Here is a 23,943-nt window from a genome sequence, read left to right as displayed (position 1 = left end):
TGAAAATAAGTAAGTTTACATAACAAAGCAGTTAAAACCTTTAATGTGTTACAGTTTTCTCTCCTTCACTAGACTGAGATCTGAGGGTTGTGCCTTGCTCACTGGAGCTCTGCCGAATGCAGTGCATGTCTGATGAACATAGTATACTTATGGGCCCTTTCAGATCTAGGGTTTATGAGGACGTAACCAAGGGCCAAGTGTGCGATCACCTCCTACCCCCAACACAAACGGAGATGCCGGGAACCCCTTTTAGGTTTACATCCCCCTTTGGTTCCTTGACATCTCACTTGGCACCTGAGCCTGGAGAACCCGAACTTTCTTCCTCTCCCACCCACCCCACTCACAGGCACGGGTGGGGTGAGGATATAATACTTTATTCACTAACACGGGCCAAGGGAATGTAGTGATGGAGGATGGGCACTGTTTCCAGGGACCCCGGCAGGGGATTCTCCCTGTCTTCCAGTTCCAGGGCAGCCGGGCCTGCAGTCCCCTCAATTTTCCAGACCTGGAGGCCGGCGCAGAAGGAGCCCGGGTTAGTGCAGCCAGGTCGAAGCCCCAGGGCGCCCCTCCGCAGCCCTGCGGGGCTCAGCTACCCTCGCACTCCGGGCAGCGCTCGGTGGCAGTGGCGGCCGTGGCGCCAGGGGGCAGCTTGAAGTCCCTGCCGCAGCCGGCGCAGATATACAGGCGGCGCCGCATGTGCGCGCGTCGGTGGCGAATGAAGTGCGAGCTTAGGCGGAATCGGCGGCCGCACTCGGCGCAGGGGTAGGGCCGCTCGCCTGTGTGCGTGCGCGCATGCTCCGCCAGGTTAGAGCGGTGGCCGAAGCGACGGCCACACACAGCGCAGCGGTGCGGCTTCTCGCCCGTGTGCACGCGCCGGTGCTTGGCCAGCGCCGAGCTCTGGGCGAAGCGCGTGCCGCAGTCGGCGCATGCGTATGGCCGCTCGCCCGTGTGCGTGCGTCGGTGACGCGCCAGGCACGAGCTGCCGCCGAAGGCGCGTCCGCAGTCCGGGCACGCGTACGGCTTCTCGCCCGTGTGCACGCGCAGGTGCTGTGCGTAGTTGGAGCTCTGCGCGAAGCGGCGGCCGCAGTGCGCGCATGCGTACGGCTTCTCGCCCGTGTGCCGCCGCCGGTGCTGCCGCAGGTTCGAGGCAGCCGAGAAGCGCTTGTCGCACTCGGGGCACTCGTAGGGCCGCTCGCCCGTGTGCGTGCGGCCGTGTTTGGTCAGCGCCGACTTCTGCGAGAAGCGCCGCCCGCACTCGGTGCACGCGAAGGGCCGTTCGCCCGTGTGCGTGCGCGCGTGCTTGGCCAGCGTGGAGCGGCGCGCGAAGGCGCGGCCGCAGTCGGGGCACGCGTGGGGACGCGCCGGGTCGGCGGACGGCGCGGGCGCCTCGCCCGGGACCTGCGGGGAGAGGGGGATAGGTCAGCCCTTAGCGGCAGGCCCCGGAGCCAGAGACCTGGGTCTCCACAGGCTGCTCCCTCTGTGAGCCTCAGTTCCCCATCTGTGAAATAGGAAAGGCCACGGTGCTGCCTCGCAGGATGGCTGTGCGCATCCGGTGAGATAATGCGCGTAACGCACACATCACAAAGCCCAGCGGCGTTCTAGCTATTTTTATTAATTCACCCAATATTTACTGAGGGCGTGCAGTGTCCTAGACTGTTCTAGGCATGGGGATTCCGCATTAAATAAAAAGGATTTTAAAAATTACTGCTTTCAGGAATAATGGATAAGGAATGCTGGTATTGGGGATGCTACAGGTTTAAAACAGGGTTGTCAAGACACCTTACCGACATGATAACGTGAACAAAGACTTAAAGGAGGTGACACAGCAGGCTACGTGGATAGCCCTCTGAGGAGCATTGCAGAGGGAACAGCAAGGTGCAGAGGCGGGAGTTGCCTGCTGAGTTCCAGAAATGGCAAGAAAAATTGGTTATAGCAGAATGCATGATGGGGGAAGTCACCGATGTGGTGGTGGAGGAGATCGCTTGGCTTATAGGGCCTTGTATTTGTTATATTTGGCTTTTTTTTTTTTTTAAGAGACAGGGTCTTGCTGTGGCCCCGGCTTGGTCCCGAACCTCCTGGCTCAAGCAGTTCCTCCTGACTCAGCCTTCTTAGTAGCTGGGGTTACAGGCACATACCACTGTGCCTGGCTCTGGCTTTTAATATAAAGGAGACAGGGAACTGTAAGAGATGTCAGAGGGCTTTGAGCAGGGAAGTGACCATATCCTACACATTAAAAAAGGCTCCCTCAGCCTACTGGGGTTGAAAACCAAATGAAGGAGTTGGAGAGCGCAGAAGCACAAGCCCAGTGAGGAGGCCACTACAGCCACCTGCCAAGATAGTGGCTCAGACCCAGGTGACAGAAGTGGACGGTGGATGGTGGAGGTGGTGAGAAGTGATTGGCTTCTGGATCTATTTGCAGTGTGAGAGAATAGATTTAATAAAACATTAGATATGAGATGTAAAGAAAAAGATCAAAATGACTTCAAGGTTTTTGAGCTTAGCAGCTGCAAAGGTGGAGTTGCCATTTACAGAGATAAGGACGGTGGGAGGAGCAAGTTGAGAGAGGAGATCTGTTTTGGATGGTGTCATGGCTTCTTGACATATCTGGAGCTCAGAAGCGACACCTAGACTGAAGATGTTAACTGAGAAGCTGTCAACCTATAGATGGTTTATAAAGCCTTGAGAATTAGTGGATGAGATCATCCAGGGGATGGGCAGAGAGAACCTAGGGCAGCAAGATGGGGAGAAGCCAGGGAGGGAAGAGAGCAGGAGAGGGGCATCCTGGAAGCCAGGCCAGGACCAAGTCCAGGCTCTTAATCAGCTTTGAATAGCAAACACCTATCATTTTTTAAGCAGTGAAGAAAAAGGCAAGAGTAAAACCCAAATGCTATTCTGAGGTCTGAAACGAAAAATCTGAAAATGAGCCAATTTCACAAGCTCTGGCCTTCTAGAGATAAATATCAGAAAAAGGAAAGAAATGCCTTGTAAGAGGCACGTGAAGGGAAAACATTCTGGACTAAGAGTGAAGAGTATTGAGGGCACACTGCTCCCTTTAGAAAAAAGAATGCTCAAAACCCCAGCAAAACTGATGTCGAGTATCTACTGTGGTCAAGCAATTAATTCATGACCAAATGAAGTACCTGGGACATATTAAGGACAAGAGAGTGTCAGCTTCTCCCATATTTGATCTCCACAAGGTAATTGTCATCATCCCCATTTTACAGATGGGGAGACAGGTTAAGAGGGTGACAGCAAGGCCAGGTGCAGCGGCTCACCAGCACTTTGGGAGGCCAAGGCGGGTGGATCACGAGGTCAGGAGTTCGAGCCCAAGATGTTGAAACCCTGTCTCTACTAAAAATACAAAAATTAGCTGGGTGTGGTGGCAGATGCCTGTAATCCCAGCTCCTTGGGAGGCTGAGGCAGGGAACTGCTTGAACCGGGGAGGTGGAGGTTGCAGTGAGCCGAGATCGCACCACTGCACTCCAGCCTGGGTGACAGGGCGAGACTCCATCTCAAAAAAAAAAAAAAAAAAAAGAGAGTGACAGCAGAGAATAGTAGGGCCTTCTCTTTCTGAAGCTGCAAGAGGGCATCTTCAAGGCCTTCAAGATTGTTTGTCAAAAGGTAGTGGCTTTGTGGTAACCAACTCAGAAATTGGAAAACAAGCCAGGCATGGTGGCTCACGCCTGTAATCCCAGCACTTTGGGAGACCGAAGCAGGTGGATCACTTGAGGTCAGGAGTTCAAGACCAGCCTGGCCAACATGGTGAAACCCTGTCTCTATTAAAAATACAAAAATCAGCTGGGTGTGGTGGCTCATGCCTATAATCCCAGCTACTCAGGAGGCTGAGGCAGGAGAATCACTTGAACCCAGGAGGCAGAGGTTGCAGTGAGCTGAGATCATGCCACTGCACTCCAACCTGGGCAACAGAGTGAGACTCCCTCTCAAAAAAAAAAAAAAAAGAAAGAAATTATTAGAAAACAGGGCAATTTGGGAAATTAGTGACCAACCAAAGGAAATCTGGTTTAAATAGTATATATACTCATAACAATAGCAACAATCAATAGCAAAGTATTAAGCTTTGACAACACTATGTATGTTATTGTATTAAATCCTCCTGTCACCCGCCTTGAGCTGGGTGTTGTCTCTTTCGATAGCTGAGAAAGCTGAGGCTGAGGGCGATGAAATTCACATGGCTAGTGGGAGCCAGGAAGGACTCAGGGTGCCCATGAGACCATGCCGTTGTTCAGGCTACACTGTTCTGAAGTCATGTGACCAAGATGTGACAGAGGCTGAACTCCAAGTCCCTGGCACACTCCAAGAGGGATTCAAGGTTAAAATACAAGTTGATACTTTAAATGGAGAAACTCCCCACAACATGTTTGGCACCATCTGAATTCAAGGTCACATTTTCCAGTCTTGCCCTGGTTTTGAAATCTGTTGGTTTATTTCAATACATCAGCCACTGTGGAGAGAACTTGTCTCATCATATCTACATTTTTCTGGCCCGTTTTTCCTTGGCACCCTCTTTAAGGTGACTTTGGACAGCCTGAGGGCTTCCTCATGCTGGGATCACTGACTTCTGAAAAAGAAATTCTCCACACAAGCATTGTTGATGTCTCCAGCCCAGGAGAAGGGGCCTTGGGTGCCCAAGGAAAAATCTTGGTAAGAGGAGCTGAATCCAGCTCATTAAGATCCTCCTCTGCCCCAGTGTCCTGAGAAAGGCCAGGTAGGCTAAGTGAGATCAACTTCCCAGTATGAGGCCAGGTGCAGTGACTCACACCTGTAATCTCAGCACTTCGGGAGGCCAAGGAAGGAGGATTACATGAAGCCAGGAGTTGGACACCAGCCTGGGCAACACAGTTAGACCTCATCTCTACAAAAAGTGAAAAATTAGCCAGGTGTGGTAAGGTGCACAAGTAGTTGTAGTCCCAACTGCTTGGTAGCCTGAGGAAGGAGGATCACTTGAGCTCAGGCTGCAGTGAGCTACGATCACGTGCCACTGCACTCCAGCCTGGGTGACAGAGTGAGATCGTGTCTCTAAAAAAAGAAAGAAAAAAAAAAAAAAAATTTCCCAGCATGAGGTATGAGGTGGTATGTGGGCAAACTTTAAAAAAGTCTCATTATAATTGTTATGCATTTATTTTCACAAATACTAAAAAACAAGAGATCACATGAAACCCACAGGTTCATCAGTACTATTGTTTAGATGAAGGTAAATTTATTTAACAAAACAATGTAAATCTATTTGAAGAAAAGGATTAATAAATAATATGAGTACAACATATGAACAATACACATGTGACTGAAACTTGGCAAATACCAGACTAGGTGATCATTAATGACCCAAGTGTGTCTTAAATTCTACAACTATTAGATTTAAAAATTAGAATAAATGGTATTTGCACTATAACAAGAGGTTACTGTGGATATACAATGTAGTGTAATAATGTAATAATCCAGGTATTAGAAGTTAGTGATTTTTGTCTTCCTGCTTAAATTTTTTTTAACCAGGGCAAACATCCCAGTTTCTTCCTTAGCCATTATTTCTCTAATTAATACAATAACTCCCACTTGTTGGGCACTCACCATGTGCCAGGAACTGTGCTAAGTGCTTTTTACCAGTACTCTCTTTCTAAATTCTCACCATGACTTCGGTTAGGTGCCTTAGCCCTGTTTTATATATAAGGAAATAAGACTCAGAAGTTAAGTGAGTACACAAGGCTATACAGCTAATAAATGGCAGAGCCAGGGTTTGAACTGAAGTTACTCATTTTCCAGAACACCTATTCTCTTAACCATGATGCAATCCTTTTTTAATTCTCTCTTTTTTAAGAAAAGGTCTCACTGTGTCACCCAGGCTGGATGCAGTGGCATGGTCATGGCTCACTGCAGTCTTGGGCTCACTGCAGCCTTGACCTCCCAGGCTTAAGCAATCCTCCTGACTCAACCCCCCAAATAGGTGGGGCTACAGGGGCATGCCACCACACCCGGCTAATTTTTGTATTTTAGTAGAGACGGGGTTTTGCCATGTTGCCCAGGCTGGTCTCAAACTCCTGAGCTCAATCAATCCTCCTGCCTCGGCCTCCAAAAGTGCTGGGATTACAGGCAAGAGCCATCGTGCCCAGCCTCCATGATGCAATTCTAATCTCACTGACTAGAGTTTGAGGCCACTTAGGCAGCTTGTCTCTTTCCCGTGGCCCCTTTTTGTGGTCACAGTCTTCCTTCTTTTTGGTACAAACTGTTAAACACAATCCCTGTCCTCTAGTTCCTTGCTGGAGGATATATGGTCCACAGACCAGCAACATCAGCATCACTGGGAACTTTTTAGAAATGCAGAATCTCAAATCCCACTCCAGATTTTACTGAATTAAAATCCTCATCTTAACGAGACCCCTGGGTGATCTGTATGCATGTTAAAAATTAAGAAACTGATCTAGAAAGAGAAAAGAGCTACTCCTGGAGAAAGCAGGGAGCAAAGGTGAAGAGGGGCTTTGCAGGCTGAGACCACAAGGAGGGATGGGATAGGTGTCGAGGGGATGAAGCCAGAATGGCATGAGGTCTGATGGTGAAGAGCTTTGAATGCCAAGTTTAGCAGCTGAGACCTCACCCTGAGGGAAGCAGAAAACCACTCAAGGGTTCAAGCCAGGGAAAGATAGGTTTGTATGTGCATGGAGCCCGCTGAGAAAATCTTTCTAAAAGACAGATTGGGTTTTGATGGCAGAGGGAGAATACCCCAGCCCCTGCATGCAGCGTAATTAAGGCTCTTCTGGACAGTGACTGGCCACAGGACTGGCAATAGCTAGGACTCACTGAATGTCACCACTGGAAGGCGCTTTCGAGGTCACCATTTCATAGATGGAGAAATGAGGCTCAGGAAGGCCCACAGCAAGCTGACGATCGAGCGCTCTTCTGGGCACCGTGCTAACAGTTCATGGGATATGTGTGCATAATCCTCGATTTCACCCATCTCCTCCAAATCCAGTCACCCTGATGACACTTCTCAGACAGGCATTCAAGGGTCTTTTTCTATTACCCCATTTTACAGATGTGAAAGCCAAAGAAAAGCTGGTCAACGGTGGAGTTAGAACCACTGCGTGATACCATTAACAATCTGGCCCTATGTGCCTTTTATGAGTAGCCATGCCAAACCTTCACTGCACATACCCCTTGGCTCTAGCCAAGTTCCTAAATGGCACCTTTTCCTCGTCATTGCTGTTACTACCTTAGAGCAGGCCCTACCTGGCCTGGTCTCCCTATAGCAGCCAATAATTCTTCTAAACAGAAAATCCAATCATGTTCCTCCTCTGATTTTTTTTTTTTTTTTTTTTTTAGACAGAATCTTGCTCTATTGCCCAGGCTGGAGTACAGTGTGCAATCTCAGCTCACTGCAATCTCCACGTCCTGGATTCAAGTGATTCTCCTGCCTCAGCCTCCCGAGTAGCTGGGACTGCAAGCACATGCCACCACACCCAGCTAATTTTTGTATTTTTAGTAGAGATGGGGTTTCGCCATGTTGGCCAGGCTGGTCTCAAATTCCTGACCTTAGCCTCCCAAAGTGCTGGGATTACACACATGAGCCACCATGCCTGGCCTGTTTTTGTTTTTTGACACAGGGTCTCTCTCTGTTGCCCAGGCTGAAGTACAGTGGTGCAGTCATGGCTCACTGCAGCCTTGAACTCCTGGGCTCATTCAGCCTCCAGAGTAGCTAGGACTACAGCCACCATGCCCAGCTAATTAAAAAAATTTTTTTGTAGAGATGAGGTCTCCCTTTGTTGCCCAGGGAAGTCTCGAACTCCTAGGCTCAAGTGATGCTCTCGCCTTGGCTTTCTAAAGTCCTGGGATTACAGGCGTTAGCCACCACGTCTGGCTCTTCCCATGATTTAAGGCCTCTGATGTTGCCACAGAACCTAACACAGTACGTCCTGCCCCAGCTTTCAAGGCCCCTCTGTCCCCCAACTGCCTTTCCAGTCTCATTTCCTCTGAGTCTTTGCTTTTGCTGTTTCCTTCTCCTGGAATGCACTTCACCCTCCTCCATGTGCCAAACCCCCACAATGCCTTCAAGGCCCAAGTCAGAAATTATCTCCTCTGGGAAGCCTTCCCCACTGCCTTGAGTCGTTTGCCTTCAATCCTCTGTGCCCCCACATTCACTTCCCTGATCAACCCCAGTTCTCATGGTTCAGCCCAGGCCTTTGATAAAAATGAGTTGAGCAAGGCGTGGTGGCTCACGCCTGTAATCCCAGCACTTTGGGAGGCTGAGGTGGGCGGATCACGAGGTCAGGAGTTCAAGACCAGCCTGACCAATATGGTGAAACCCCATCTCTACTAAAAATACAAAAATTAGCTGGGCATGGTAGCTTGCACCTGTAATCCCAGCTACTCAGGAGGCTGAGGCAGGAGAATTGCTTGAACTCGGTAGGTGGAAGTTGCAGTGACCCAAGATTGCACCACCACACTCCAGCCTGGGCGACAGAGTGAGACTCCGTTTAAAAAAAAAAAAAAGCTGAAAAATCTCCAGAAGGATGACCTTGCCCAAGGTCCCGAGCTTTGGGGAGAAGAATAAATGTAACAGCAACTATCTCCATGTTTATTATGTGCCAGACACAGTTCTAACTCTGTGCATGTGTTGACTTATTCATTCCTCACAACTCCAAGATGTAGATGCTGTTATAATTTCCCTTTTACAAATGAGGAAACTGAGGCATGAAGCAGTTAGGAAACTTGCCCAAGGTCACACAGTGGGTAAGTGATGGAGCTGGAAGTCCACCCTAAGCTCTGGAGCCTGTGTTTGTAACTTAGAGGCCAAAGGTGGAGATCAGGCAATCGCAGGGCTGGAAGAGGCAGGCAGAGCTGGATAATGGGCCAAGGGGTCCCGCAACAAACAGAACCAGATAGTTATTAGACTGGAAGAGGAGGCCTGAGGAGCTTGTCCCCTCCCCCAGCACCCACCACGCCCACTAGGGGGCAGCAGAGCATTCTTTCCCTGGGAACTGGCTCCTGGGCAGGAAGAATCAGAGCCCGGGCCCCTGCAAACTGAGTCCCCTGGAGCCAAGCCCTCTGCTGGGACTCAGGGCTGCTCCGGCTGTGGGCAGACAGAGTCCTCTGGGGTTCTGACAAGTGGAAACATATCTGGTGGCAGTTAGCGTCTCCAGAGGGGAAATTTAACTCATATTCTGATCTCAAAACCTTCAAATACCCTCAGAATAAAAGGTAGACTCCCTGTGTGGCCTGCCAACCACTCCCCATCATCCACACTACTGCATGACCAAACCACTCACCCTCACTGGGGCAGTGCACTACTCACTCGTCTGAGCCTCTACAAGGGCCATTTCTGGCTGGATGTGGTGGCTCACACCTAGCTGAGGTGGGAGGATCACCTGAGCTCAGGAGTTTGAGACCAGTCTGGCCAACATGGCAAAACCCCAACTCTACTAAAAATACAAAAAATTAGCCAGGCGTTGGTGGCACATGCCTGTAATCCCAGGTATTTGGGAGGCTGAGGCAGGAGAATCACTTGAGGTGGAGGTTGCAGTGAGCCAAGATCGCACCACTGCACTCCAGCCTGGGCGACAGAGCGAAACTCTGTCTCAAAACAAAACAAAAAAAATTAGCCAGGTGTAGTGGTGCATGCCTGTAGTCCCAGCTACTGGAGAGGCTCAGGAGGGAGGATCACCTGAGCCCGGGAAGTCAAAGCTGCAGTGAGCTGTACTGCACTCCAGCCTGGGTGACTGAATGAGACCTTGTCTCAAACAATAACAGCAATAATAATAAAAAGGCTATTTCCTCTGCCTGGGTCCATCACCCCACTTCCGCCCCCAGACTCCTACTGGTTTCACATAAGCCATCCTTTTACTAACTTTGAGACCTGTGGCCAGTTACCAAACTGCCCTGGGCCTCAGTCTCCTCATTTGTAAAATGGAATAAATGCTCCAACATCATAGAATCGAGGTGCTTAGAACAGGGCCTGGCACATAGAAAATGCTAGGCAAGGGTTAGCTATTGTTACTGTTGCTGTTGAACTAACCTGTCCTTTCCCCCACCTCTAAATCTAAGTTCCCACTTCTAGGCTTCATCATCTCCCTGTACCTGCAACCATCACGCCGGATTCTAACTGTGTGGTTACCCTTCAGTCTAACATCAAGCTCCATGGGGGATCCAAGGACGGAGTTTAATCTCCTGCACCCAGCAGGAAGCCTGGCACAGTAGGCGTGACTGTATGATGGAAGCCCAGGCAGTGGGGCAGAAGTATGGGCCAACCCTGAGGTTCTAGATCTGAGATTCTGGGAAAAGTAGGGGCAAGATCCCTGGCTTCTATCTGAGGGAGGCTGGGCCGGGACCAGGTTTGAGGACAGTGGGCCCCAGGGTGTGTGTGACACATACCTCCTTGTTGTCCATGGGGATCTTGAGTTTCACCACCTCATACTTCTCCTCACCCTCATCCTCCTCACCCTTCACCAGCAGCACCATCTCCTCCTGCATCTCTTCCTCCTCCTCCTCCTCTGCCTGCTGTTCGCCAGGCATCTTGGTGTCCTGAGGCGGGGAGCTGGATCAGAAGCTCAGGACCCGCCCCGCCCCCCGCCCGACCGTGGCCCTGGCCCAGCAAGGCGGTGCAGCCGTGGCTTCTCCCGCCCTGCCCTGGTCTCCGAATCTGGTCCTCTCCCGTCCACCCCAGCCCGGCCCCACGCTCTGGCACAGCCCCGGGACCAGCTCATCCCGGCATTCAAGGCCCTGAACAGTTCGAATCTCCAGCCCCCGCAAGTCGCCACCATCCTTGCGCTGAGTCACTCTCCAGGGCCCGGGTCGGCGACCTGGAGCTCTGGGGCATGGACTGGAGGCGGGATCGTAGCGGAAACCCTGGGGAGGAGGTGCGCACTCACCAGCCGAAGGTTCCGCGCTTGCGGTGCCCCAGGCCTGGGCGCCGGGCGGTTGGGCACTGAGAGAGGCCGAGGCTCCGGGGGCGGGGAGAGGGCGGGGCCGCAGGGACGGCCGGTCATTGGTCCGAACATATGGCCCCACCCCCTGGGGGCGGAGCCCTAAAGGACCCAGGAGTCCGGCCCAAACGGCTCCGAGAGGGCGGCGAGCTCAGACCTGGCGTGGCGTCCCCCGCAGTCCCGCGACTCCCAAGTACCTGGAGCCGCCCCAGCGCCCGGCGTTCAAGGTCCTCGCAGCCGAGTTCCAACCTACCCTCGCGGCCGGTCTCCTGGGGCGGGCTCGGAGGTCTCCGCTGCGCCCAGCGCCTTTGCTCCGCCCGAACTAGGCCACGTGCGCTCCCTCCCCGGCCTGGGCCTCTCGCTGGCGCCTCGCCTGGAGGGCGGACCCTGCTGCCTCCTCACTTCTTCCATTCCCTCTTTCTATCTCCTCTGCCGTCTTTTCTCCTTCTTTCTCGGCGTCGCCTATTCCGCTGGCCTCTGGGATATCTTGCTCCTTGAATACGTCCTAACCAAATCAACATCCACCCAAGCTACCGCTGTCGTGTCATGCGTGGGGTGCTTACCATGCGCCAGCGCTGTTCAGCGTCTTAACACACCTGGTCTCATTTGATCGGCACAGCGATGGGTCCTGATCCATTTTACAGATTAGCTCACTGAAGTTCAGGGAGGTAAACTGATCTGCCTAAGTTACACAGTAAAGATGTCATAGCATCCCTGACAACCAGAAGCCTAGGTGGACAACAGCCCAAAGCTAAATCCAGTCCACAGGGGTACCTTGTTTGGGCCTTAGGGTATTTTTACTTTAAAAAAAAATCGTTTCGGCCGTGCGCGGTGGCTCACGCCTGTAATCCCAGCACTTTGGGAGGCCGAGGCGGGCGGATCACGAGGTCAGGAGATCGAGACCATCCTGGCTAACACGGTGAAACCCCGTCTCTACTAAACAAAATACAAAAAATTAGCCGGGCGTGGTGGCGGGCGCCTGTAGTCCCAGCTACTTAGGAGGCTGAGGCAGGAGAATGGCGTGAACCTGGGAGGCTGAGCTTGCAGTGAGCCGAGATCTCACTAATGCACTCCAGCCTGGGCAACAGAGCGAGACTCCGTCTCAAAAAAAAAAAATCATTTCAAGGCCGGGCGCGGTGGTTCATGCCTGTAATCCCAGCGTTTTGGGAGGCGGAGGCCGGTGGATCACTTGAGGTCAGGATTTCGAGACCAGCCTGACCAACATGGTGAAATCCCGTCTCTACTAAAAAGACAAAAATTAGCCCAGCGTGGTGGTGCACGCCTGTAATCCCAGCTACTCCAGAGGCTGAGGCATGAGAATCACTTGAACTCGGAGGCAGTGGTTACAGTGAGCCGAGATCGCGCCATTGCACTCCAACCTGGGCAATAAGATCGAAACTCTGTCTCAAGAAAAAAAAAAAATAAATTGGAATATTTAATATAAAAATATATTTTATATGAAAATATACAAATTCCGCTTCCTTTGAAAAATAGCCACTTCGCTTGAAAAAGCAGATATTAGCCGGGCGAGGTGGCTCACGCCTGTAATCCCAGCATTTGGGAGGCAGAGACGGGTGGATCACGAGGTCAGGAGATCGAGACCATCCTGGCTAACACGGTGAAACCTCCGTCTCTACTAAAAATACAAAAAAATTAGCCGAGCGTAGTGGCGGGCGCCTATAGTCCCAGCTACTGGGGAGGCTGAGGCAGGAGGATGGCGTGAACCCGGGAGGTGGAGCTTGCAGTGAGCTGTGATCGCGCCACTGCACTCCAGCCTGGGTGACTGAGTGAGACTCTGTCTCAAAAAATAAAAATAAATTAAATTAAATTTAAAAAGGAAAAAGCAGATATGCAAGTCTCCCATTTTATGAATGGGGCAACTAAGATTCAGAAATCATGAAGGAAAAGAGAAATAACATTCAATAAGTGCTTACAAGTCCTATGTTGTCTCTTTACAACAGCCTTGTTGGGATCAATAATATCTCCATTGGACAAAAGAGGAAACTGAAGCTTAGAGAAGTTGAGTAATTTGCTCAAAGTCACACAGCTGGCAAGCAGCAGATGCAAAGCTTGTGCTCTTCTATTGCACCAAATTACCTCTCAGGAATTAAGTTATAAAGTTGGCTCTTTCGCAGAGCTGGGAAAAGGAATCAAATGCCTGGATACTCACACATGATCCCCAAAAGCCACTTTATTGTGTTCATTCTCTGAGTATTTTTTTTTTTTTTTTTTGAGATGGAGTCTTGCTCTGTCACCCAGGTTGGAGTGCAATGGCACAGTCTAGGCTCACTGCAACGTCCGCTTCCCAGGCTCAAGTGATTCTCCTGCCTCAGCTTCCCAAGTAGGTGGGATTACAGGCACACACCACCACACCCGGCTATTTTTGTATATTTTGTAGAGACAGGGTTTCACCATGTTGGCCAGGCTGGTCTCAAACCCCGACCTCGTGATCCACCCGCCTTGGCCTCCCAAAGTGCTGGAATTAAAGGCTTGAGCCACCACACCCAGCCTCTCTGAGTATTTATTGAGTCCTATGTACCTGTCACCATTCTAGGTATGGGAGATGTAGTAGTGAACAAAACATAAAAATCTTGGCTCTTGTGGCACTACTAAGGGTGCAAAAAAAATGTAAACATGTAAATAAGGAAGATAATATCAGATAATAATAGGTGCAACGAGGGAAATCTGACAAGATGATCCAACAGGGAGCGGCTATGGTAACAGGGGCAGGCAGGGAAGGCGTCTCAGGATACAATTTTTTTTTTTTTTTTTTGAGATGGAGTCTCACTCTGTCACCTAGGTTGGAGTGCAGTGGCACGATCTTGACTCAATTGCAACCTCCACCTCCCAAGTTCAAGGGATTCTCCTGCCTCAGCCTCCGAGTAGCTGAGATTACAGGTGTGCACCACCACACTCAACTAATTTTTTTATATTTTTGGTAGAGACACGGTTTCTCCATGTTGGCCAGGCTGGTCTTGAACTCCTGACCTCAAGTGATCCACCTGCCTTGGCCTCCCAAAGTGCTGGGATTACAGGCGTGAGCCACTGTGCCCAGCCTGGATACAATATTTTGTTTGTTTGTTTGTTTGAGACGGAGTCTCCAACTGTCGCCCTGGCTGGTGTACAGTGGCGGGATCTTGGCTCGCTGCAACCTCCGCCTCCCGGGTTCAAGTAATTCTCCTGCCTCAGCCTCCCGAGTAGCTAGGATTACAGGCACCTGCCACCACGCCTGGCTAATTTTTTGTATTTTCAGTAGAGACAGGGGTTTCACTATGTGAGCCAGGCTGGTCTCAAACTCCTGACCTCAAGTGATCCACCCGCTTCGGCCTCCCAAAGTGCTGGGATTATAGGTGTGAGCCACTGCATCTGGCCTGGATACAATATTTGAGATGAACCTTTAATGATGAGAAAGGGTTAGCCATTTGAAAATCTGGAAGACTAGTGTTTGAGACTGAACTGCAGAGGCCTTGGAGAAGAATCTTGGTGTGTTTGAGGAATAGGAAGAAGGCTTGTGTTGCTGGATCTGAGCATCCAAAGGAATGAACAAGGGGAAATGCAGCAGGGGAGATGGAGGAGAGGTAGGCAAGGGGTAAACTTGGCCAGAACCCAACCTCTAGCGAAAGCAATGCATCTCACCCTGATTAAAAGAGAATCAGTGAGGAGACTCAGCCAGGAGCCTGTCTCTGGCAGTGAAAGCCCTACTGGAAGGAGCCTCCTGCTATTTTAAACAGGAACTTGGAAAAAGAAGGTAAAGGGCTCCATTGATGTGCCCTGCAATCATGTACAGGTATCTACTTGCAATACGATCTAGTTCATGTTCTTGAGGATCTCATAGTCTAGTAAAGAAGTTTTTGGGCCACACGCGGTGGTCATGCCTATAATCCCAGCACTTTGGGAGGCCGAGGCAGGTGGATCACCTGAGGTCAGGAGTTCGAGACCAGCCTGGCCAACATAGTGAAACCCCATCTCTACTAAAAATACAAAAATTAGCCGAGCGTAGTGGCACATGTCTATAGTCCCAGCTACTTGGGAGGCTGAGCAGGAGAATCGCTTAAACTCTGTCTCAAAAAAAAACAAAAAGAAGTTTTTGGGGCTGGGAGCAATGGCCCATACCTGTAATACCAACGCTTTGGGAGTCCAAGGCAAGTAGTCACTTGAGGTCAGGAGTTCAAGACCAGTCTGGCCAACATGGTGAAACCCTGTCTTTACTAAAAATACAAAAATTAGCTGGGCATAGTGGCACATGCCTGTAATCCCAGATACTCGGGAGGCTGAGGCATGAGAATCGCTTGAACCCAGGAGGTGGAGGTTGCAGTGAGCTGAGATTGTGCCACTGCACTCCAGCCTGGGCAACAGAGCAAGACCCTGTCTTTAAAAAAAAAAAAAAAAAAAAAGAAGGAGAAGGAGAAAGAGAAGCTTGTGGGCGGGACACAGTGGCTCTCACCTGTAATCGTAGCACTTTGGGATGTTGAGGCAGGTGGATTGCTTGAGCTCAGGAGTTGGAGACCAGCCTGGGAAATGTGGTGAAACCCCGTTTCTACAAAAATCACCAAAAAAAAAAAAAAAATTAGCTGAGCATAATGGTGCACATGCCTGTAGTCCCAGATACCTGTGTGGCTGAGGAAGGAGGAGCACTTGAATCAGGGAGGTTGAGGCTGCAGTGAGCCGATATTGCATGCTGCACTCCAGCCTGGGTGACAAAGTGAGACCCTGTCTCAAAAAATAAAAAAATTGGCCGGGCGCGGTGGCTCAAGCCTGTAATCCCAGCACTTTGGGAGGCCGAGACGGGCGGATCACGAGGTCAGGAGATCGAGACCATCCTGGCTAACACGGTGAAACCCCGTCTCTACTAAAAATACAAAAAACTAGCCGGGCGCGGTGGCGGGCGCCTGTAGTCCCAGCTACTCGGGAGGCGGAGGCAGGAGAATGGCGTGAACCCGGGAGGCGGAGCTTGCAGTGAGCTGAGATCCGGCCACTGCACTCCAGCCTGGGCGGCAGAGCAAGACTCCGTCTCAAAAAATAAATAAATAAATAAATAAAATAAAATAAAATAATAAAAAAATTTAAAAAAAGAAGCTTCTGATTTAAAAAATACATATAAATATACAGTATGAGTGATATATGAAAAGGACAATAGGGTGTTCTGGCAGGAGAAGAGTGGGGTAAGTGAACAACTCCTTTGCGGGTATTAGGTATTTGGTGCAGGTCTCACTGAGAAGGTAACTGTGAAGAACCTTGAAAGATGAGTGGGTGTCAGGTGTAGTGATGCACACCTATGGTCCTAGCTACTTAGGAGGCTGAGGCAGGAGGACTGCTGGAGCCCAGGGGTTCAATGCTATAGTGCACTATGTTTGTGCCTGTGAATAGCTACTGTATTCCAGCCTGGGCAATATAGTGAGACCCCATCTCTAAAAAAACAAACAAACAAACAAAAACTAAAGATGAGTGGGAGTTTGCCAGATTGGCCAGGAAGCAGTAGGTTGTGGAAATATATATATATATATATGTTTTTTTGTTTGTTTGTTTGTTTTGATACAGGGTCTCACTCTGTCCCCCAGGCTGGAGTGCAGTGTGCAGTCACAGCTCACTGCAACCTCCACCTCCCAGGCTCAAGCGATCCTCCTGCCTCAGCCTCCCGAGTAGCTGGGACTACAGTATTTTTTGGTGGTGGCAGGAGTCGTTTTTGTTTTTTGGAGACAGGATCTCGCTCTTTTGCCCAGGATGGAGTGCATTGGAGTGATCATGGCTCACTGCAGCCTCAACTTCCTGGGCCCAAGCGATCCTCCCACCTCAGCCTCTTGAGTTGCTGGGACTACAGGTGCGTTCCACCTAATTTTTGTATTTTTTGTAGAGATGTCTAACTATGTTGCCCAGTCTGGTCTCGAACTCCTGGCCTCCTGGCCTCCTGCCTCAACCTCCCAAAATGCTGGGATGACAGACCTGAGCCACCGCACCTGGCATGGAGAGGCCTTTGGATCACAGAGGATTCTCTCCCGCTCATAGGTTTGCTGGACATTTCTCACCTCACTTGTAATTATTTGTTCAATGTCTATCTCCCGCATAAAAACAGGTCAGGGACTTTGTCTTTATCTTTCTATCTCAGTACACAGCACACAACAGGTGCAGCTGTTGAGTGAGTAACTTATTACCCTCAAGAAGCTCTTCATGTGTTAGGTGCTCAGAGAGGGGGGTTGCTCAGAGAAGGGGATTCTAACTAACCCAGGCTGGAGGGTCAGAGTAGGCTTCTTGGAGGAAGTAGTGCTTGAGGTGTTTTGACAGAGGAGATTAACAAGAGGTGGGTAGTGGTGGAGGAGCATTCCAAGTAAAGGAAACCACATTTAAGGAGCCCAGGGCTGAAACTACACAAGTGGAAGGGCTTGAGTGCCAATGAAAGTTAGGCTTTAGGGACAGCATGTAGAGGTGATCCAGTGGGGTTTTAATGGGGGAGTGACATGGCCAGATGTAATTTTAGAAAGCAGGCCAGGCACGGTGGCTCATGCCTATAAATCCCAGCACTTTGGGAGGCAGAGGCGGGCAGATCACCTGAGGTCAGGAGCTCGAGACCAGCCTGGCCAACATGGTGAAATCCCGTCCCTACTAAAAATAAAAAAAATTAGCTGGGCGTGGTGGCTTAATCCCAGCTACTAGGGAGGCTGGGGCAGGAGAATCGCTTGAACCCGAGCGGAGGTTGCAGTAAGCCGAAGATCCTGCCACTGCACTCTAGCCTAAGCGACAGAGTGAGACTCCGTCTCAAAAAAAAAAAAGAAAGAAAGAAATCAAGAAAAGAAAGTGGCCAGGCGTGGTGGCTCACGCCTGTAATCCCAGCACTTTGGAAGGCTGAGGTGGGCGGATCACGAGGTCAGGAGTTCGAGACCAGCCTGATAAACATGGTGAAACTCCGTCTCTACTAAAAATACAAAAATTAGTCGGGCGTGGTAGCGCGCGCCTGTAATCCCAGCTACTCAGGAGACTGCGGCAGGGGAATCGCTTGAACCCGGGAGGCAGAGGTTGCAGTGAGCCGAGATCGCGCCACTGCACCCCAGCCTGGCCGACAGAGAGAGACTCCGTCTCAAAAAGAAAAGAAAGTTCACTGAAGGTCGGCTTGGAGGGCACACTGGTAGGGAAGGGAGCTAGGAAAACCAGGAAGAAGGAACTTCCAGAAGCCCCAAAGAGCTCCCCTCAGGCCATCAAAAGCCCCAGCCCCGAACGCAGGGTTCTAGGGTTTTGAGAGCCCAGCAATTTGGAAAGCGCGGGCGGAGCAGGAGGAGCCGCACTGCAGCCAGCCCTGGTCCGTTTCTAGGGAAGCCAGGCCGGTGCTTACGATCTCGCGAGAACCCGTCCAGGGATTCTTCCCGCACGGAGATCGCGGAGAGCGGGGGGCGGGAACTTGAGAGCCTGTATTTCATTGCCTTCATTGCTTAGAGGGGAGAATCGCCCTGGACTTTTTTTTTCTTTAATCTCTGGCCGATCTGGCCAGTGGTTCTCAAAACGCGAGGGATTGCAGACGTGCTTCCGAGGCCCCGCAGGGCGGTGAGAAATCCGGCGGGCTTTTTTGGGGGTGAAGGAGCACTCTGTTTGCCCTCCCTTTGGGCCGTGCAGCCGAATGACTCTTTTGCCGACGCATAAAAAGGGTCTCGGATGTCGGGTTTCCCAGGTCCCGGTGGGCGGCGCGCCGGCGTCCGGGCTTTCCACGCAGGTTCCAGACCTGTGGGCCGCCTCCCGCCGACAGCCGTCGCCATAGCAACAGCGCCCCCCGCACGCCCCCTCCTCCTCCTCCTCGCTGCCTTCCCTCTGGAGTGCCGCGCGGTTTTCCTTTTAAGGGTCGCGCTGGATGCTGTGGCGTAGGTGGTGCCTGCGGGCAGCCAGACCTTAGGCGGGGCATCGGCTGTTGCAGCTGGCGGCTGTTTTTGAACCAGACGTCGGAGCCAGAAAGCCGCTGACTACGCCAAGACAACCTCTTTATTTAATGGGCTCAAACAGAGCAAGGGAACCATACAAAATTTACAGTTTGAATTTTGCCCGCAGACACCCCTTTCCACCTTTTTCATGCCTGTGTGTACACACACACAGTCCAAGCCTCAGACGAGAATCCGTTTATTGGTAAAGAGACACATGGAAATGTGGCTGCCAGGCCTCAGAGCGTCCTGCCTTTCTCCCAGCCAGCTGGCCTCTGCTATCCACCAGGACTGGGGCTTGGCATCCAGGCTGGATACCATGAGTGCACCTTCTGTCTCTGGTCTATTCTGCCAGTGTCTCCGTGTCAGGGTGGGTTGGCTCCCTCCAGGGCACAAAGGTCTGGGCTCTGTCCAAGAGTGCCCCTCCATAGGGGTGGGTACCACCATGCCACAGAGCAGTATTTGCCCCATCCGGATGATCAAGATACCCCTGCCTCATCCCATTACCTTAAATTCCAGAAGCTCCATCACTGCAGCTCAAAAGGTAAACAAACCCTGGTTCAGGCGTTGGTCTCCCAGAGCAAGGTTGGGAGGCATCAGTGGTGCAATCAGCTTACTGCAGCCTCAAACTTTTGGGCTCAAGTGACTCTCCCACCTCATCCCCCCAAAGTGCTGGGATTACAGGTGTGTACTACCTGCCCAGCAGGGGGAAAGTGTCAGTTCTTAACAGATGAGGCAACAGGAATTCAGGGTTGAGTCCTCAGGTGAAAGCCAGTTTATTTATTCAACAAGTATCGAATGCCTACTATGTGCTAGGCAGTCTTCTAGAAGCCAGGGGTACAGCCCGTCCTGGCAAGATCCTGACTGGGCCCAGCCAGGACAGTTTCCTGAGCTTCAAGGTTACTCTCTCCAATCCCTATTTCTATCTATTCTCCTTCCTCCCCTTTCTTCCCTTCCTTCTCCCTCCCACCACCTCCCAGGCCCTTTCTTTGCTAAGCAGCAGAGCCCCTCCCTTTGGTCTCCTGGGCCTCCACCCTCCCTGGACCTGTCATTCCAGTCCTGTTGGTGCCTCCTGCTTGAGGGGCCTTGCCCTACCATCCCCTATCCCAAAGGGCCTCAGGACCAGGTGCCCACGTTGGTGCTTGATGCGGGCAGAACTGTCACCAAAACCCTTGCCACACTCTGCACACTTGTATGGCTTCTCCCCTGTGTGTGTACGCCTGTGTTTGACCAGATCTGAGCTTCGGGGGAACTCTTTCCCACAGAAGCCACACACGTGGGGCTGGCTGGGTCCAGAAGGCTGGGCCCGAACTCGGGGTCGAGGGGCTGTGGGTACTGGGCCAGGTGGGTTATGTGGCCGCAGGAGAGTGGATGGTGGTGGTGGCCGGGCCCGTTCACCACGGTGGGTGCGGAGGTGCTTGACTCGGGCTGAGCTGTCAGCAAAACCCTTGCCGCATTCAGGACAGAGGTAGGGTTTCTCCCCTGTGTGCACGCGATGGTGTTTCACCAGGTCAGAGCTTCGGCGGAAGCCCTTGCCACACTCAGGGCACTTGTGGGGCTTGTCGCCCGCCAGTGGTGGGGGTGGCTCCCCGGCCTGTGGGCCCCCAGGCTCCGGCTCCAAGCCAGGCAGGCCAAAAGGCTCACCAGAGTGTGAGGGACTTCGAGGTGTCAGCGGGGGGCTGGTGCCCAGAGGAGGTGGGGGTGGGCTGGGGATCAGAGCAGGTAGGGGATAGCCTGGGAAGCTGAAGTCCTGGGGCTCCATGTGAGTGAGGCGGTGGCGAAGAAGGGTAGAGCTGAGGCTGAAGGTACGGTCGCATTCCGGGCAGGCATGGGGCCTCTCGCCACTGTGGGTGCGGAGGTGTTTGACTCGGGCGGAGCTGTCCGCGAAACCCTTGCCGCACTCTGGGCAGAGGTAGGGCTTCTCACCCGTGTGTACCCGCAGGTGCTTCACCAGGTCGGATCCCCGGGCAAACTCCTTTCCACACACATCACAGCCAAAGGGCTTGGGCCCCAAGTGACTGCGCTGGTGACTCAGGAGGCTGCAGCTAAGCACAAACCTTTTGCCGCAATCAGTGCAGATATATGGCTTGTCCTGGGCCTTCGGTCCCTGGGTAGCTGCTGTGGCTGCCCGAGATGGCTGCCGTCGGGGCACCACTGGTCGGGGGGGCTGCTCCCCCCGGTGTGTCCGCTGGTGCTTGATGCGGGCGGAACTGTCACCAAAGCCCTTGCCACATATGCCACACTTGTAGGGCTTCTCACCAGTGTGTGTCCGCTGGTGTTTCACCAGGTCAGAACTCTGCCGGAAGCTCTTGCCACATTCACCACAGATAGTGGGGCGCTCACCAGCAGGGATCCGGGACCGAGGAATCTTTGGGGGACCCTGGGCTGGTGGCCGGGCTCTATAGGGCTTCTCCCCACTATGAGTCCGCTGGTGTTTGATCCGGGCAGAGCTATCCCCAAAGCCCTTGCCACAGACCCCACACTTGTAGGGTTTCTCCCCCGTGTGGGTCCGCTGGTGTTTCACCAGATCTGACATCTGCCTGAAGCTCTTGCCACACTCACCACACACAGCGGCCCGATCACTACTAGCCTGGCCCCAGCGTGGTTCCCCCAGGAGCCGGGGGCCTCTGTCCTGAGGCTGAGGCTTTCCTAGACCCTCTCTCTGGACCCATAAGTCATCCCAGTTCTGGATGCCTTCAGGTTTGAGAGAGGCATTTCCTACTTCATGATCTGGGGCCAAATCTTCTTCTTCCTTGAACCCCAAGCCATCTTCCTGTGGGGTATGTTCGAACTCATTCGGCTGGGAAATCACGTTCTCACTCCCTAGACCTGAGGAAAGAAAAGGAAGTTGTAGACCCTCCCCTTTGGCTCAGTCCTTATCTTTGACAGCAACCTCTCCAGGAAGACTCCCTTGACAATCTGTGGTCACGGGAGCCCCAATCTGTCTCCTGTCAACCTCTGGTGCACTTACTATCTGTGCCTCGCAATAAAAACTTGTTTTAACTGGGCCCTTAATATATGCCATTCACCGAACTCAGCATTAGTATTCAATCCTTGCAAACAATACTATAACACTATGACTATCCCCATATTACAGGCATAGAAAGACTCAGAGAATTTAAGTCCCTTTGCTGGAGGTTAGAAAGGTTAGAAAGTAGCAAAGCCAGGCCAGCAAGGTGGCTCACACCTGTAATCCTAGCACTTTGGGAGGCCGAGGTGGGTGGATCACTTAAGCCCAGGAGTTAGAAACCAGCCTGGGCAACATGGTGAGACCCCATCTTTACAAAAAAATACAAAAATTAGCTGGGCATGGTGGTGCGCACCTGTGGTCCCAGCTACTGGGAGGCTGAGGTAGGAGGATCACTTGAGCCCAGGAGGTGTAGGCTGCAGTGAGCTGTGATTGTGCCACTCTAGCCTGGGTGACACAGTGAGACCCTGTCGCCAAAAAAAAAAAAAAAGAAAAAAAGTAGCAAAGCCTGGTGTCTTAAGGTCTGTCTGACACTCAATCCCATGTTAATCCCTGCATTATACTGTCTATTTTGAAAACCTAGTATTTGCTATTATTATCTTATATTAGCCCATTCAGTAATTTATTACATCAGTTATCCTGTGTGTACCTGAGAGAACCCAGGCACACATCCCTTCCTCAAGAAGCTTAGGGTGGTAGGAGAGATAAGATAAAGTATCAATGATTATAATTGTGAGTTCAGAATAACTATGTTGTCACAAGAGAGATAGGAGATAAGGAAGTAGGAACTGGCATTACGGCAGAGCGACGAGAAAATAATGGAGTGGAATGGAAGATAAGGTGTCAAAGGATGTTGGCACTAGCCTGAGCACGCACGGTTTGGATTGGACACTAGCTAAGGCTTTTAATTAGGAGACAAGGGGACGCTAGGGAAGGTTTTCCAGAAGAGACACAGATTATATCTGGACTTAGATCAATCTGGCGGCAGAATGCATCAGTGGAGAGAAAGGGGCAGAGAGGAGGCTACTGCAATTGCCAGGATAAAACAGAATGAAACCTGAAGTAGGGCAGAGGCAGAGAGGACGAGAAAGGCCGTGGGGGAGGGGGCAGAGGCCGTGAAGAGCCCCTCCGGGCCTGGTGCACAGTAGGTGTTCGGAAAGCTCCGTTCCCTCCCTCGATGTTTGCTCCCCTCCCCCTTTCTCCCCGGAGGCACAGCTCACGTCCGATCTTCCTGCATCTCGGCCGGACAAAGCCAAGCATCGCAGTCCCCACCGGCCGTTACCTGTCCGTGGTGGCGCACGGCCGAGGCCCTCACCTGTGCGGGCGCCTCTCAGCGGCTCCCTCTCCTCCTGGCCGTGGAGATCCGGGCCCCAGGGCTCTACCGCGCGCTCCATCGCCGGCACGCCGCCCTGAGCAAGAGGACAGACAGCATCCCGCGGTCACACAGCCATGTGTGGCCCGCGGCGCCCTGCCGCTGCCCTCTGCCGGCCAGCGCTGGCACCGGGTGGCGTCGGGTCCCAGGTACGGGCGCGGCTCCGGGTGCCCCCCGCCCGCGCCGCCGGCCGCCCCTGCACCTGCTGCTCCTCTCGGCGCGCAGCCGCCGCTCTCACCTTGCCGGCAGACGCCGGCTCCGCCACCCCGGCGCCCTCCGGAGCTCCTCAGCGGGGTGCGGGTGCCCGAGCCGCCAGCGGCTCCGGGATGCGGGCTCCGCGCCAAGCCAGGAGGGGGCTCGGACCCAGCCGTCCCGGGGGCGGCCGCCGGGGGCGGGGACGGGAAGCGGAAGCGCGGGGCCGCACAGAGCCGCTCTAGGACCTTGGAGGAGCTGCGCGCCTGTGGGGGTCGCCCGCGTCGGCGGGAGCTCGGTGGCCCGCGGGCGGCAGCGTGCGGCCCAGGGGCTACTCTAAGCCGAGGACGGCGGCCCGAACTCGGTGGTATTAACCGTGTGCCTCCTGGGCTGCAGCTGGGTAATGAGGCCCGAGGCTCTTCGCGATTGTGGCTGTGTGTCTCCGGCCACCCGCGCCGACCTCCCGGGCCGGCCGACTGCGCCAGCCACCCCGGCCTGGGAGAGACAAAGAAAGAGGGATCCAAAGACGGACTCGGGGAAGGGGGTGGGGGAGAGACCAAGGCAGACAAAGGGCGGCGGAGACCCCAG

General features: G+C 52.5%; 2 protein-coding genes across 5 annotated transcripts; both read right to left on the bottom strand.

The window, feature by feature from the left end:
- Positions 1–14: 14 nt before the first annotated feature.
- On the bottom strand, positions 15–11,215 carry LOC105482917 (zinc finger protein 771). Of its 3 annotated transcripts, none has more exons than XM_071084400.1 (3): positions 11,126–11,215; positions 10,378–10,527; positions 15–1,398 (listed from the first exon to the last, which is right to left on the bottom strand). In XM_071084400.1, the coding sequence occupies exons 2-3, from the start codon at positions 10,516–10,518 to the stop codon at positions 586–588; spliced, it is 954 nt and encodes a 317-aa protein (XP_070940501.1). In that variant the 5' UTR covers positions 10,519–10,527; positions 11,126–11,215; the 3' UTR covers positions 15–585. The 3 variants fall into 3 exon arrangements, with proteins under 3 accessions (XP_070940501.1, XP_011741687.1, XP_011741686.1); XM_011743385.3 differs by lacking the exon at positions 11,126–11,215 and adding an exon at positions 10,875–11,092 and having other exon boundaries at positions 10,378–10,540; XM_011743384.3 differs by lacking the exon at positions 11,126–11,215 and adding an exon at positions 10,875–11,087.
- Positions 11,216–18,869: 7,654 nt separating this feature from the next.
- On the bottom strand, positions 18,870–23,561 carry LOC105482915 (zinc finger protein 48). Of its 2 annotated transcripts, none has more exons than XM_011743382.3 (3): positions 23,402–23,561; positions 23,107–23,200; positions 18,870–21,652 (listed from the first exon to the last, which is right to left on the bottom strand). In XM_011743382.3, exons 2-3 carry the CDS (start codon positions 23,183–23,185, stop codon positions 19,872–19,874), a joined length of 1,860 nt encoding a protein of 619 aa, XP_011741684.2. In that variant the 5' UTR covers positions 23,186–23,200; positions 23,402–23,561; the 3' UTR covers positions 18,870–19,871. The 2 variants fall into 2 exon arrangements, with proteins under 2 accessions (XP_011741684.2, XP_070940500.1); XM_071084399.1 differs by lacking the exon at positions 23,402–23,561 and adding an exon at positions 23,366–23,389.
- Between the last annotated feature and the right edge of the window lie 382 nt (positions 23,562–23,943).

Source organism: Macaca nemestrina, chromosome 18, assembly GCF_043159975.1.
Source record: "Macaca nemestrina isolate mMacNem1 chromosome 18, mMacNem.hap1, whole genome shotgun sequence".
Classification (NCBI taxonomy): domain Eukaryota; kingdom Metazoa; phylum Chordata; class Mammalia; order Primates; family Cercopithecidae; genus Macaca; species Macaca nemestrina.
Note: the sequence above shows the minus strand (reverse complement) of the source record. Positions and strands in the feature narration are given on the sequence as shown.